General features: G+C 35.7%; 1 protein-coding gene across 1 annotated transcript in view; it reads left to right on the forward strand.

The window, feature by feature from the left end:
- LOC109377799 (adhesion G protein-coupled receptor L3-like) overlaps positions 1 to 17,367 on the forward strand; it is a gene marked incomplete at both ends in the record, with an annotated part of 132,647 nt that overhangs the window by 4,191 nt on the left and 111,089 nt on the right. Inside the window, one exon of the mRNA XM_019634265.1 lies at positions 831 to 1,631. Coding sequence (XP_019489810.1) covers positions 831 to 1,631 — 801 coding nt within the window. The remainder of the gene's footprint in view (positions 1 to 830; positions 1,632 to 17,367) is intronic.

Here is a 17,367-nt window from a genome sequence, read left to right on the forward strand (position 1 = left end):
AAGTATGAGCAGCAAAATATTATATAAGTAATCTTGTTTTTTTTTTAATGCTCTTCTCATGTAACAGTAAAAGGCACATGTTTTTAAGCTCCGATACTACTGTTTTTAACAGGACATATTTAACTGATTAAAATCTAGATCTTGGGTTCTTCTCTGTAACCTTTCACCTTTTCCTCTTTCCTTATTCCTTCTTTCCTTTCTTTTTCTTCCTTTCTCCTTTTCCTTCCAGTATTCATCCATCACTCACTTTTAATTGTGTGATTTGCATGCTCTGTGTGTACTATAGCAGCTTTAAGAGCTTTTTTGCTAGAAGATTCAGTGGCCCGTATTACAGGACTTGTCTTTCCTTTTATTATTATATTTTAATTATTATTGTTTTTCCATATATTACCTAATGATAAGTATTGAACAGCTAATATCATTGGAGTGAAAACAATATTTTTTGAAATTTCCAAATAAGATACATTAAAAACATCATGTGTAAACGTTTATATTTGTTATGTCTATTGAATACATAGACATACTTGACATTTGTATACATAATCAGAAAATATTGTAATACATGTTCACAAAGGTAAAAACCAAAGGTAAACACAGCTACTCATAAAGAGGCCAAATTTATTCAGCAAATGAAATCAAAATGATTTTAAAATAAAGTCAAAATTAATGCGTATGACTACTTTGTGTTCTCAGAAGAATGCAGCAAAATCATTAAGTGGGGATGGCTATCTCTTGTTAGAGTTGCGTTCCATTTGGCGAAAAGTAAGAATGCATGTCAAAATATTAAAATTAATATAGTTATTTTTTTTTAACTTTTTCCCTTCCAACAGTTTTTCTTTGTCCTGGACTACTAAAAGGAGTATACCAGAGTGAACATTTGTTTGAGTCCGACCACCAGTCGGGGGCATGGTGCAAAGACCCTCTGCAGGCTTCTGACAAGATTTATTATATGCCTTGGACCCCCTACAGAACTGATACCCTGACCGAGTACTCATCCAAGGATGACTTCATTGCTGGAAGGCCAACTACAACCTACAAGCTCCCTCACAGGGTGGATGGCACAGGATTTGTAGTGTATGATGGAGCTTTGTTCTTCAACAAAGAGCGCACCAGGAACATAGTCAAGTTTGATCTGCGGACTAGGATAAAAAGTGGAGAGGCTATCATAGCCAATGCCAATTACCATGATACCTCCCCTTACCGATGGGGAGGCAAATCTGACATAGACCTGGCAGTGGATGAGAATGGGCTATGGGTCATCTATGCGACAGAACAAAACAATGGTAAAATTGTCATTAGCCAGTTGAACCCTTACACCCTGCGGATTGAAGGGACATGGGATACTGCCTATGATAAAAGGTCAGCTTCCAATGCATTTATGATTTGTGGGATTCTGTATGTGGTCAAATCTGTGTATGAGGATGATGACAACGAGGCCACAGGGAATAAGATTGACTACATTTACAACACCGACCAAAGTAAGGATAGCTTGGTGGATGTGCCCTTTCCTAATTCATACCAGTACATAGCAGCTGTGGATTACAACCCCAGGGACAACCTTCTTTACGTATGGAATAACTATCACGTCGTGAAATATTCTTTGGATTTTGGACCTCTGGATAGTAGATCAGGTAAGTTTGACTTTTGATGGTTCTTGGCGGGGGTGATGGGTGTTGATATTTATAATGTGTTCTCAATAACTTTATTGTACATTTTGATAAGACTCCCTTTATGGTCTTCCTCCTAGCCTGGGTACCTGAAAACGGTTTATTGTCTTTTCACTAAAAAAAAAAAAAAAATGTTGCTGTTAACCACGTTCAGCTGTAAAAAAAAATATACAAAACCCTGATTCTTTCTCTCCTGTGCAACTAGTCTCCAATATCTTGGCCCTTCTTTGAAGGGCATTTTCATTATCAGCTGGTTAATTCTTTGTGCAGTGAAGTACACAAAATCTTTGCAAAAATAGAATGCTATTCCACCTAATCAATTGTGACATGCGCTCAGAAGTGTTTTCCACTTTGAAAAAGTCGGAGGGTTGGCTTGTATTAATGTTTCAGGAGTCCTACACCAATATATTCACCTCATAGAGAACATAATATGTGACCACTTCTATTGGGAATATTGTCAGTTTGAGTGCACATAGGTCTGAATGTACTTGACTGATATATACGGAAAAATATTCATAACTGGTTAATACAGAAACAGTAGATCTCAGTTTTATAAGAAATAAAGCAATGCAAATCACAGCTGTGAATAAGCTTGCAATAATCTTTAATTCTCATTCATTGGAGAGTCTTTTTCATTTCTAGGACATAGTGTTTCCTTTCTATGTTCAAAGGCAGTCATAATTTTTTTTTAATTTTTACTTACACAACAGAGCAGAATTATTTCAGTTTAGAAGCTAAATTATTTTAAACTAGCAATCATACTATTCTTCATGATAACACATAATGGAAAACTAAGATATGGATGTCTGAATTTTGATGGTAATATGGCAATTCAAAGTTTAATTTTTTTTTCTTTCGGTGCTTATGTGTTAATGGTTCTTATTTTCTGTATTGCTTTTATCGTGATTGTACTAGCAAGCCATTCTCTTCCTATCTTAGTTCATTTTGTATGTATCTTCTTATACAACTAGATTTAAAGTTCCATATGGCCAATAACCTTGCTTTACCCATCCTTTTATTATATTTTTCTTTGACCATTATTTCTACCTTCTCAGACTCTAGTGTAATAATAAAGACTCAATTGCTCTTTATTGAATGAATGAATGAATGAATGAATGAATGGCTTCCATTTCTTAAGGTGATAGAATGCCGAATTAGGTGGCCTTTTCTCTAATCCCCGAGAAGCTTCAGTCAGAATGACAGCAGTTCTTTTCATGGCCAGCAATACTGATATGATGTTGCGTCTCCTTTTGTGGAAGGAGAAGCATAAATATGCAACAGCAGCAAAAGCTACTTCTCCTTACTAAGTACTCAAATAAATCTCCTAGACCAAGGTTAGTATCTGATTCACCTCTGTACAGGTAAATTTTCTCAACCCAGTGTACCCTTCAGTTGAAAACCTAAGCCAGATTACATCATCTAGAGTATGTGGGAAGACAGTTCTTTCAGAGCTCTGATAGTCTTATCCACAATTTATACTTTGACAGTGAAAATTCTGTTAATGAGTGGTTCTTAGCCTTTTTTGACTTTTAATTGGAACAGGAATTAATTTCTACTTGCCTCCAAAGAAATAATAAAGAATTCATCGTCTTTTGAGGTTAGTCAGTGAATAAGGGGCAGTAACATTTCACATTTTATTTATTGGAAAGATCATGCATTATATTTATTTAGAACAATAGGTTAAAATTAATTAGCATTCCTGGTTTTTATTTGATGAACTGAAGAAAACTCTTAACTTAGTTTTTATAAATTATCCTTAAAGAGTATATACTTAGAAACTTGCCAAAAATATTTCTAACATACATTAATAAAGTCTCTATCTATCTATCTATCTATCTATCTATCTATCTATCTATATATATATATATATATGATAAATCATTGTAATTGTGAACATAAGAAAAATTACACCACTCATTTAATTTTGTTTGTTTGTTTATTAATGGAAGCTAAAATAGGAACCATCTTGCCCACATGGACTAGTGCTCACATTTATTAAAAGGATGGTACTAAAGTGGCAAACATTGAGACATGATAAAGTTCAGCTTTTGAAACAAATTCTTAACATGAGCCAGGAGATTCGGTTTTTACTCTTTTTAAACAACAATGGAGATCTTCTCTGTTTTACAAAGTGTGAATTTTCACCTTTCTTAAATTTATAAATAGAATTGTAGGAAAACATATCATTTTCATGCATGAACACTCAAATTAAAAAGTTAATACTTTGGTGTGAACTTATGGCAGTTTAGAGGTGGAAAGAATAAGTGTGGGAAGTAAATTTTATGCATGATATGTGTGGATATGAGAATTTCAATTAACATTAATAGAAGCTGTTCATTTATTTCACACAAACAGTTTCAGCTGGGTGTTTGTCTTTAGTAAATTGCATTGACATTTTTCAAAGAAATTGCCTTTAGTGAATTCTTATTATGGATCTCTTTATGTGTCTATGTATGGAAACCAACTTACTATAAATATGTTAGGGTCAAAAAGACTAATTCTAAGTCTGTAGACCTAAAGTGCATTTGCTCTTTCCATCTGTTGGAAGCAAGCAGGCTGGGTATTTGTGCTCTGACTTTAAGTTCTAATCGATGAAAATTCACATTTTTGAAGTTTTTTTGTAAGGTGGTATCTGTGTTTTACTTCTACAGAATAAAACTATTCTGTACATTAAAAGATCTGGGTTTGGAAGTTAAGAAGCACGTATGCTTCTCTTGTATATGTAAAAACCTCCGGTGACGCATACACATAGGTAGCATGCTGCTTCTGAACATGAGCTTGGGACCCTGAAGGACTTGGGTTTGAATTCTACTTCTAGTGCTTGTTTGTGGACAGGTTGCTCAGCCTCTTGGTCTTCATTTCCTCAACCATGAAATGGAAAAAAGGAAAAATTAAAAAAAAAATAATGAGATGTTACATATAATAGGTGCAACCAACTTAACCTAATAGCTATGCATCTATCCTATAATGGCCTTTATTATTCACATTTTCTAAATGTTGGATCTCAATGTTGGATCTAATGTTGGATCTGTAGCTCATATAACTTACTCAAAAATCACCCGCTATTAAAGTGCAGCCAACTTCAGATTCATGCTCCCTTCTGTGAATCCGGTACTGGAAAGTATGCTAACTGATGCTGTGTGTCTACCTTCGTTCATTGGATAGAAGTGATTTCAGTATCCCCATGAGTCAGGTGCTCTGCAGATGCAAATCTAATCTGTAGTTCTCGCAATTAGTTAATTACCATAGAATTGTGCTCTAAAATATTGTATCTATTCTTTTTTTTTTAAGTTTTTTTGGGGAATTGTGGAAGGGGAACAGTGTTGGGGAGTCGGGGAAGGGGAACAGACAAGTTGCTGTCCTTTTGTTCTTCAGTCTAGTTGTGGAGGATGTTGCTTCACTGGCCCATGTTGGTACATCATTGTGCTCTTCCCGGGCAAGGCAGATCAGTCACTGGCCATTGGATGGCCGCTCACAACGGCTCATGGCAGCTTATGCTAGCTGCCAGCTACTCACTAGCTAACGGCAGCCCACTGCAGCCCCAATTCAGCCTGCGCAGTTGCCAGCAGCCCATTTCCAGGTCAAACTGTTGTTCACCCTCTTAGCTGTAGAGGGCACAGTGTCACTGGCCCTCATGTGGGATCTGAACTGGGGCCCTGCTGCTCAGAGCTGGTGCTCCCAAGGCAACTCTTAACCAATGTGCCACTCAGCTGGCCCTGTATCTATTCTTTAACTATGGTATCAGATGTATATTTTTATTTAACAAGAGTCAATTTAAAATTCTGAAAGGGTAAAGTTTAAGGAAGAATATTATGAACAATTTAGCTGCTCAGAAATATCCAAAAAAGTAGTTTCAATTTAATTCCAATTTCTTGCTTTTCCCAACACCCATTCTCAAACCCCTAATTGTCCTGTCTTTTGTGAGGCTGGCTCAAATGTGACATCTATGTTTGTGTTCTTTTCAAGGGAAAACATCAGGGGAGTGGTAAATCAGTAGAAAAGATTGTTTTCAACAATATATAAAGACATTGATTTTAATTTGATTTTTTAAAAACTTGTATTTTAGGTGTTCATTGTTGACTCTAAATGAACTTTCTTCTTCCAAAGTTCTTTAATGGTTCTTTCCTTCTGGGCAGTGTTTTAAAAAGTTAGAAGTTATCTCTCGTTTATCTGTAAAAATGTTTTCAGACCATTATACTCTCATCACTTAATCTGCATTATTTTAAATGAAAGTTTGCCAGCGCTTTTTTTGCACTTTATCAGCATGAAATTAGTAGGAAATGAATCGGAACTTATTTGATATTGTTATTCACATAGTTTACATTTACAAATGTTATAGAAACAATTTTTAATAGTATAGCTATATCTCATGTATTAAAGAACATACAAATGCAAAGAATTTTCAATTTATTAAAAGCCTTTGTTCAAGAACTAATGAGACTTTGATTCACATTGTACTAATCTCATTGATCTTTTTTTTTTTAAGATTTTATTGCAGAATTGGGGGAGGGGAACTGCGCTGGGAATCGGAGGAAGGGAAATAGACAAGTTGCTGTCGTTTTGTTCTTCAGTCTAGTTGTGGAGGACGTTGCTTCATTGGCCCATGTTGGTATTATCATTGTGCTCTTCCCAGGTGAGGCAGATCAGTCGCTGGCCACTGAACGGCCACTCATGGTGGCTTTTGGCAGCTCACACCGGCTGCCAGCTTCTCACGCTGGCTGCTGGCCACACATGGTAGCTTATGGCAGCCCACTGCAACAGGGACTGCAGCCTACGCTGTTGTTGGCGACTCACGGCATCCCAGTTCCAGATCGAACTGTTGTTCACCACCTTAGCTGTAGAGGGCAGTGTCACTGGCCCCCATGTGGGATCCGAACCGGGGCCCTGCTGCTCAAAGCTTGCGTCCCAAGCCATCTCTTAGCCAATGTGCCACTCGGCCGGCCCCTCACTGATATTGTTTTAGCCATTTTTGTTGAAAATGCTTTACAGAGTACCTGATAAATAGTAGGTGATCTATCACAATTTGTTGAATAATTTAGAAATGAATGATGAATTATAACATACATTTAAAAAAAATACTTCTTATTCAGAATCTTATGGGAATGGGAGTATGAGTCCTAAATTTTGTTTTATTAAGATTAGATGTATGCTTCTCAGGTAGTCATCTTTACTATTTGCCAACACTTCTATGGTCTAAAAAATGTATGTCACCCAGTTATTCCTTACCCCACCATTCACACATAACTCCTTCCCTTCTTCACTCAGATTGTAGTGAGCTTTGGTAGCCTAAAGTAAGTTTAGTAGGTGCTAAGGAGAGTACAAAGCACATTAAGGCCTACTGCACTTACTCCCAAGAGTGATGGGAAGAAAGTAGAGTCAGTAGTCTTACAATAGGGAAGAAAGTCATCACATGTTCAATGACTTTTATATTCAGAACATATTCTTAAATTTTTCAGTTGACAAATTTCAGGAAATTCTTCTACTTAGAGAAAATGGAAAGAGTATTATATTCAGAAATGAGTAACAACTGTGTTCAGTTGAAAATACATTTGGTGTCGTGAACAGACAATTCACTTTTGGACACCTGTATAGAAAATGCTTGTAAGCATTAGCACCTGTGTATAAAATCAATGTGAAAGTGCTTCCTCTATTTTTTCTGAGCAGAGCACCAAATCTAGAACTATCAGATCTAGTTTTCTCCAAACGTATTTTAAATGAGCCTTTTCCCTATCTTATAAAATATGATGTATTCTATATGTTCATCATTGCCTTCAACTGGCAATATTTTGTAAGGTATACATTACATACCTCAAAATAATATTTATCTATTTTACAGGTTGAGTGATACTTAGGATGGCATCATAATTCTAATATAATACCTTCTATCTTGATCTATACACATGAGGAAATCAAGTAACTGCATCACTTCCCTTTAGCTATTATTAGTGACTGGTGCTGACTGGCTTTCACTCTTTGGTTCTTTCTCCCAAACCGCCTTGTGAGGTCATTATTCATTAATAAATAGGACTGAGGCATGAGGTATTTTCTTTCACTCTTCCAGTTTGTTTTTAAACTGCCCATACAGCAATTAATTGGCAAATATACTTTTTTTTTCCCAGTATTTCCTACTTAAGGTGGGGGGAGAAAGTAGGTTCAGGTTGATAATAAGAATATTCAGAGACGCCCAGCTCCAAAATTTTCCTAAAATTAATGTCTCTAACAGATCTAAATTTCTACTAGTTGAGATTTAGTGAAATACATTGAGCAATCAGTACAAACAACCTAATGATTAAGAATGCAGCGATAAGGGGTTAGTATCCAAAATTTGCAAAGAACTCATGCAACTAAACACCAAAAAACTAACAATCCAATTTAAAATGGGCACAAGACCTGAATAGACCTGTCCTCTCCAAAGAAGACATACAGATTGCCATAGATAAGATTCTCAGTGTCAATAATCATCAGAGAAATGCAAATTAAAACCACAGTGAGATACCTCCTCACTCCTCTCAGAATGGCTATCATCAGTAAATCAACAAACAAGTGCTGGCACGGATGTGGAGAAAAGAGAACCCTTGTGCACTCTCTGTGGGATTGCAATTTGGTGCAACCACTATGGAAAACAGTTTTCAGGTTTCTCAAAAACTTAAAAAGAGAACTACCTGATGACCCAGCAATTTCACTTCTGGGTATTTATGCAAGGGAATCCAAACTACTAATTTTAAAAAAAATATACACACCCCTATGTTCATTGCAGGGCTACTCACAGTAGCCAAGATATGGAAGCAACCTAAGTACACATCAGTAGATAATTGGATAAAGAAGAGGTCACACACACACACACACACACACACACACACACACACACACGGCCTGGCAATTAAGTTTGCAAACTTGTTGCAATGATGTTGCTAACCTCTTTTGGTATCAGAGGGATTATTCATTATGAATTTGTACCAATTGGACAAGCAGTTAACCAAGTTTGTATTTGGAAGTGCTGATAAGGCTGCAAGAAAAAGTTAGATGACCTGAACTTTTCTATAACAATTAATGGCTCTTGCATCATGACAATGCACCAGCTCACACAGCACTGTCTGTGAGGGAGTTTTTAGCCAGTAAATAAACACCCTCCCTACTTACCTGATCTGGCCCCTAATGACTTTTCTTTACCTGAAGATAAAGGAAATATTGAAAGGAAGACATTTTGATGACATTCAGGACATCAAAGGTAATACGATAACAGCTCTGATGGCCATTCCAGAAAGAGTTCCAAAATTGCTTTGAAGGGTGGACTAGGTGCTGGCGTTGGTGCATAGCTTCCCCAGGGGAGCACTTCAAAGGTGACAGTAGTGATATTCAGCAATGAGGTATGTAGCACTTTATCTAGGATGAGTTTGTGAACTTAATTGTCAGACCCCGTGTGTGTGTGTGTGTGTGTGTGTGTGTAAACACACATATATAATGAAATATTACTCAGCCATAAAAAAGAATGAAACCTTACCGTTTGCAATAATGTGGATGGACCTGGTAGGTATTATGCCAAGTGAAATAAGTCAGACAGAGAAAGACAAATTCCATATGATCTCATTTATATGTGGAATCTAAAGAACAAAATAAACAAACTTACAAAACAGAAAGAGACTCATAGATACAGAGAACAAAATGATGGTTACCATACTGGAGGGTGGCTGGGGGCAGGGTTAAAAAGATGAAGGGAGGGCCGGCCGAGTGGCTCAGTTGGTTAAGAGCTCGCTCAAGAGTTTGAGCTCTGAGCAACAGCGGTTCGAGTCCAGCCTGAGCTGAGCAGCCGCTGAGCTGCCAACAGGTAGCAGGATGGCTCAGCTAAAAAAAAAAAAAAAATGAAGGGAGTAAGAAGTGGTAGTTACAAAAGAAATAATCATGGGGATATAAAGCAAAGCAATAGTCAGAGGGATCACTTCATAAAATATGTAAATGTCTAAGCACTGTGCTGTATTCCTGAAAATAATATAAAATAATTTTAAATGTCAACTGTAATAAAAAAAGGGGGGGGGGGAATGAAAGGGAATACAAGGTTCAGATTTCCAGGTATAAAACAAATAAGTCATGAGGATGTAATGTACAGTCAATAATACGATAATCCAGGTAGTTGCTGGACTTAATCATGGTGATCACTTCTTAAGGTATATACATGTTGAATAACTATGGTATACACCCTGAAACTAATATAATATTTTATGTTAGTTATATTTTAATAAAAATCTTCAAAAAATGAAACAAAAGACATGCAGCTACTGCCTTATGCCTGCTCTTCTGCTTACCAAACCCCATCCACATTTTCTTGAAAGGCATTTGAGATTATGCAAATATAACCATTCTTATATGTGGTGAAGATAGTAAACTCTAAAACAACAAAAAGCCTACAAGTAACAGTTGAACAATGCAGATGAGGTGAACCTTCTGTCCTTATACTATGCTAATTAAGTGCATTTGTGTTTCCAGTAAAAGCTGTAGCTATGTAGTGATGAATAAGAACTTTAAACACACATGACACCTCGTTAAAATGTAATTTTCACATCATATATCTGAGCCCTTTACTTTGACAGCTGAGTAATGTGAGTGCTGGGCAGAGAATCTTGAACATTTTGAAACTGTCACGTGGTTAATAGGTAGTTGCGTTTGCTTCCTGAATGGTTTAGTTAAATATGGTGCACTCTAGACACAAAATAGAGCCTGAAAAGTAGCAAGCTGTTAAATCAAACTTGTCCTCAGCCTATGGGTTATGATTGCTTCCCAGTTCCACTTGAGATGCTGCATTGTCTCTAAAGTGTAATTTACATCTTAGTAACTGAGTGAACTTTACAAAAAGAAAAAAATTGTCAGCTACTTGTTGCTAATTTCATCCAGGGCTGTATTTTTATGCATCAGCTGTTTCCCTGAGGAGCCCCTCTCTCTCCAATGCTTGCCTCTTTTGCCTATAGTGACAGCTGCTGCCTGAAGGGCATTGCTGCTGGGGATTTTTCAGGGAGCACAGCCAGAAGTTGCAAGTTTTGAAATAGCTATTTTATGGCCACTTAACATCAGCTGAATTATCTTATGTTTGTTGTGTGTTTCTTGTATCTTTTCCAGAGTGGCACCTTCTAGTTTTCGGGCTCTGAATATCAAAATCACAGCCCCATATGAACAAAGCAAAGCTGGTCCTGCCTCTTTACAGCTGATCCCGGTGTTAGCCTTTAATCTAACATCTAAGGGATCGTCTTAATAATGAGACAAGATGCAAGGGATACAAAGGTTCACAAACGTACTAATGAATATTTTTCCTACAATGTGATGCCCCTGATAATTATTAGAAAAGTAATCAAAATCATCACTACATGTAAGTCACAGTCATTGAAAGATGACTTACTTGTGAAGAGGCTTCCCAACTCACACCAGCTGTCCGTTCTGTCCATTTCACTGCTCATTAGCACATCCACCAGAGGGCAGGCAGGTGGAACCGAAATAGTTCTGTTGCTCAGTATTAGCATGTCTGGTAAGGGCCATCCTGGCTAAATTAAGATTTCTGGTTATCCAGGAGTTCCATTTTGGAATGCTTGGCTTCTACTCACATTAACACGGAGAAGTGAGAATTGACTTTATTATATCCGTATAGTGACGTTTTTGTGTTTAAAATGTTAGATAGCGTTCAAGTACCTTAGAATAAAGTCAACAAGTCAAAATATGATTTTGAGCACAAAGGTATTTTCATCTTAATAACTGGTTTTCCTCCAGAAAGCTAAATTCTCGGATGATAATTATTAATGACTAAATAATTTAAGATACATAAATGACAGGGAAAATCTACTATGCTGTATAATCTTTAGTGACAAAACATATTGTCAGATTTCCCTGAAAACAAATAGTAATTATTATTTTTATTGTTTTCTTAATAAAAATTCTGCCTTTTTGCCCTGCATGCCCCTCAATAGTACAAATTCATGGTCAGACGCTTTATATGACTGACCACAAATGAAGATACAAATTAAAAATTTTCAGTGCTTTCTCTCTGAATCTGTGACTCAAGCATGTTAGCCTTAAAATTTGGATTGTTAAAAATAATGTTAAAACAGTGTTACCAAAAACTATACGCATGCAAGTGAAGTGTTAGGTATATGTTGATTTTATGACTTAGAATGATCCCTTATGCTATGCTGTTTTATTTTTCAAAAAGAGTTGTCTTTGAAGAAAGATATACCTTTGAGAACAAAAGAAAATGGCATTTTCATTAAAAGCACTCTGCTCAATAAAATATGAAACAGACTGTAATTTTTAAAGCATATTAAACTTTTCAAAATCTATGATAATTTTCCATATATCATATATATTAGCATATTAGATAGAAAATTTAGACTTTTATATGTTTAAAGAGTACCCCACCGAGAGATGTAAGTGGTGATGGTTTATGGAGTAGCTAGAAAGAAGAATTGGACATAATAAGAACAAGCCAAAGATGAAAAGTGAAGTTCAGGAACAAAATTAGTCTTGCTGTAGAATGCAGAAGCAGGAAGTCAAAATTGGGCTTGTCAGAAGCCCACTGATTGATTAATTGATTCTTTTTCTCCCTTCCCTCCCTTTCTTCCTTCCTTTACTCAGGAAACTTGCCTTTAAAAATAGCTGAGACCAAGTGCTGTGCTATGGTTTGTGGTTACATCTATGATGGGGACAGACATTGACCCTGCCCTTAAGGAGCTTACAGAATAGTGAAAACAAGAAGAAACAGAAAGGGGGACGGGGGGTGTCAAAAAATAATAGTATTACCCACTGTTAATTGAATGTTGTCTTTTCTGGTCAATTGCATAGATTATCAAATTTAATCATGCAAAACAAGCATCATCCTCATTTCCAGATGAAGAAATTGAGGATCAGAGAAGATAAATAACTCAAATGTCACATACATAGACCGGAGTTGCAGTTAGAATCCTAGTCTGATTTTCTGCTATGTCACGTTGCCTCCATCAGTGATCAAAAGGAGTATAGGCAGCACAGCTAAGGAGTAAGGGGAAAGGCAGGAAGGCAGTGTACCTGTACTGGAATGTAAGTGAGGCAGGTAAGCTGAGGTAGCAAATGCCAGGCAGCAAGGACCCATCCGCATTCAGTCAGAGCAAGGACAAGCACGTAGTGCTGCAGAGCACCCAGCATTCCCTCCATATTGTGCTAGGTGTGTGAACTCACGAACCTTGACCCTTAGAAGATGCTGTGAGGTACAGATGAGGGAACTAAGACTCGGAAATGTAAAGTCACCTGCCCAGAGAAACCCAGTTTGTACATGGTGGTGAGGGCTTCAAAGCAGCCCAGGTTTATTTGACTCTGAATCATGAAGCTGACACACTTTGTATTTACCATGGGAAAAAATTATAATGCACACAAGCATACAATATAATTAATATAATGGTGCATGGATTTGGAGCGTGTGTCTGTATGTGTGTATGGAGGGGGAAATCATTGAAGAAACAGGTTGAATTATTGGAAGATTCAAAGACTTAGAAACTTTTGCAAAAATTCTGAGCAATATGTAAGACTAGAGATTTGAGGACTGGTTCTTTATTAGATTTAATTCCACTTATCATATATTTTTCCATTTTCTTAATTCAGATTTGTTGTTCACAATACTTTCATGGTTACTCTCTCTGAGTGAGATTGGTGAACTGGTGAAAGAGTAAAATGAAGAAAGAAAAAAAAACTAGTAGGAAAGAGAAGAATAAAAGGGAAATATATTTTTTTTCCTAAAAATAAATGGATAAAAATGAGTTCCCCCTTTTCAAAGGAAAGATGATGAAAGAACCTGTACATTAAAATGTTAAAAAGTTATTTTCCAAGATTGATTTAACTAATTACCTCAAGTGGTTAAAGATAAAATTAAGGAAACATTGTGGAATGCTGATACCTTGCTGGTTGGAATGTAAATTGTTATAACCACTTTGGAGAGTAATTTGGCTATATCTAGTAAAACCTATGTCTAGCTGATAGGCATACCTTCTGTACTAGCAAAGCCACCTCTAAATTTCCTCCCTAGAGAAACAGTCATACTTGTGTGCAGAGAGATTCGTACAAGGATGTTCATTATAGCAATGTTTAAAATCACGTAAAAGTGGAGTATACCATATTGTCCCTCAGGTGAGAAGAGGCAGGATGGGTTAGGGAAGGAGACGAAGCAGTGTGTGTGCAGTTGTTGCCCAGGTGAATAACAAGCAGCCACAATGGAAGATAGGAATGTAATAACTGCCTTCCCTGGCACCAGAGATTTTAAAATCCTGGTCAGTGTGGAGGCTAGAGTGAAGTAATATGTGATCAGTTACTCCACAGAAACAAATACACCGAGTCAAGTATTGGTACCTATGAAATGATAAATAAGAAAAGATCTTACAGTGGAACTTCCCCTTTCTAAAGCCCCTCAAGTGGGCATTAATAACTGAAAGAAGCCAAGATTGCAGCTTCGCAAAGCACCAACCTTTAACTCCTATAACTCTTTCTACAAAATCGCTACATTGTTAGTAAAAGAAGCCCTCTCTTGTCAGAAAAGGAAAATTTTACTCTAAATTTTAATTGTGACCTATAATAGTAACTATTATGTATTTCAGCCACTGTGCTTATTTAACAATTTTTTAAATTAAATTGCTTAAAAATAGTTTACTATATCACCCTCTCTGAATTTTCCCCAGAGAATGAATATATTGACTTGTCATACATTTCAAATTCCTAACGACAGCTTTCAGTGGAACTATAATTTTAAGCTTTCAGGAACATGGCAAAGTGCTTCAGTGCACAGGACCGATGACGTACTTGGCTGATCATGTTTAGAGTTAAGAGTTTGAAATACTATGACACAAGTTCAAGCATGGAAAAACTAAAAATTGTAAAACCTAGCAGTGAACAGGAAGACTTATATGTGAATGATGATTTACTACGGCAAATGTAAGCCAGGCAGAATAGAAAATATTGAATTGCAGGACAGAATTCACATACAGAATATAAAAAATAATCATCTAGTGGAATTGAACTGTATATTGGAATGAGAGTCTAAAGTCATCTATAAAAGTGAAAATTAAATATGATCAAAATTATTTTTCAAAGTCTTTGAATAGTTTATAAAAATATACTGAGTTTTAGAAAATATATCCCTATAGAGTATTATATATCATTGTGCCATGTATATTGTACATAGTAAAAAATACCTTTACAAAGTATAATTTTATATTATTTTTCTTTACAATAACAGAGCTATTTGAATTTGTGTAAATTAATTGTTGCTGTGATGCAGCTCCTCTGTATTAACAAAGAGAGTTCCACAGTTATTCTGTCAATAAATCCTTACTGTGAGAACTATTTCCCCCAAATACCACATATATTCTTCTTGAATATATTGATTTCTATTTTCCTATTATACTTGTATATAATTAGATCACTTATTAAATGTCTCAAAGTGCAACTGAAAAAATTTATGTGGTATAAGAATATTTAATAATATGAGAAATGCTCAGTATACATTGCCATTTTTTTATAGCAGATTTAAATGATTTGGAATTTAGATTATACATTTTCTCTACTTTTGATTATGTTTGCAAATTTCTATGAAAAGCTTTTTAAAATTGATTTCTGTAGGATAGACCAATTTTTACTACATATACTACATATTTTAACAAGCATACGATCCCAAGTGTTAATGGTGGTTAATTTCTGAATGGTTCAAATTTTAGCTTTTCTGGGTTTTAACAAATTTCTGCAGTGAATATAATATGTTCAGTCTTTGCAAAAACATAATAAAGTTCTGAAAATTAAGCTAATAATCCTCATGAATAGAGTGCTAATAATCTATTGAGAATTCTATGCTGGGATATAAAAAGGCCTTCTAATTGTGTTCAGGACAGTTACCCAACTAATTAGCACCCCCTTGTGACTAGGACACACAAATGCGAAAGTGCCAAAGTCTTACTGAGAGAATGATACTGTACCAGAGAAGGCTTATTTTATTTCTAGGGTTATTTCTTTTTCTTTGTTATGGAAGAAATATGTGTAGTTCTTCAAAGTATTGGATATTCCTAAAGCCTTTGCCTCTACCCCTGGATTACAGAGCCCTACAGCGTGCAACACAAAATTGAATCTACTCCCATATGGGATTATAGAATAACGGAGTAGGTTGATCTCTCACTCCAGAGACTTAATAAATAGTTCTAATGTACCTATACATTATTTGGTCTAGTAGTAGCCTATCGATTTTCACTTTTAACTGTTCAAACCATCCAGTTTCACCAGTTGTTTGTAAAGATAAAAATCAATAAGGGAAACATAAAAAGAAAACCATAAGTTTAAATAAAGGAACATTGAATTTGAATAAAAGGAGAGTCATCCATTCTAATCACAGATGAAACTTAAAAAATTTCGGTGGTAGCTCTGATGGTAAAACAGGTATATTTTCCCATCTGAAATATTCAATATTACTCTTTATTTATACAACCATATCCTTTTTTATGTCCATGCTTATATTTCCTAGGGAGGAGTAGGGAAGTATGTTCATAGGACATTGACTATTAGCCATTAAAATGAGATACTTAGTGAATATTTTTTATGAGAAAGAAGGGTAATTTTCATGGTGTAATGATATTTAAAAATATTTGTAGAGAAAATATTAGAATTAAAATTATTTTACCATAATTTTATGTAATTATTTTGGGAGGCAAATAATTTCTTTTTTCCTAGTGATGAGTAGATTTAAACACTTTGGTGAATTAGAAGACTCTCTATTTTATTTGTATAACAAAACTTAAAAATTTGCAAAGATCACAAGTAACTGATTCCTAAATTATATAAGATAATGGATCTCAAAATATGGTCCAATAGGAAATTGTTAGGAATGCAGATTCTCAGGTCCCATTCCAGAGTTAATAAAAAACTCTGGGGATCGATCCAGTATCTATTTTTAACAATTATTAACCTTGATAACTACTATGTAGACCATAATTGCTACTAGGTTAGTATACATTACAGAGTGTAGTAAAAATATTAAACTGTTTTTTTTTTCTTGTTTTTTAATTTCTGTGATGAGTTTGTTAATTGCCTTTAAGTGTTTTTCCAATCTTCTATCTAAAGACTACTGCAAAAAGGCTGCATAAATCACCCAGAGAACATGTTAAAATGTAGATTTTTTTTCTCTTTCCCATCCCATCAAATCACAGCTCTAAGATGTTGATTCAGGATGTGAAGTGAGGCCCTGGAATAATGCTTTTTTTAGAGGTGATTCTGGGTTTAGAAAATAATCACTACTCTAGATTCCCCAATGTTTAAATAGAATTTATATCATAGCATGACTTTGTCTTAATACATTAAGAATCTGTTGAGCAAAGTATACTAACTACCCCCTCTTTGGGCTAAGGCTGCTCGGGCAGTGAAATGCATCACTTTGTTTTATTAAGTAACTCCGTTTTGTGTCCTCATAGAATTACTACCTGTGTGATTGACAGAAAAGAACAGCAGCCTGATACAGGTTGGACGCGTCCCCTCTCAGGCTTGTCCTGGAAAAGCAAGATGCCATTCATCTTCACCTCGAATAGGTGGTGGAATAAATTAACACAGTGAGAGGAGCAATGAGGCTAGGCCATCATGCAGTGCTTGACAGCCACTCATGGTCTGTTCATATGTTGGGAAGACAAACAACAAAAACAAAGAAGGTGAAAAATGGGCAGGCAAT

Source organism: Hipposideros armiger, unplaced genomic scaffold (assembly GCF_001890085.2).
Source record: "Hipposideros armiger isolate ML-2016 unplaced genomic scaffold, ASM189008v1 scaffold_1563, whole genome shotgun sequence".
In the NCBI taxonomy this organism is placed as follows: domain Eukaryota; kingdom Metazoa; phylum Chordata; class Mammalia; order Chiroptera; family Hipposideridae; genus Hipposideros; species Hipposideros armiger.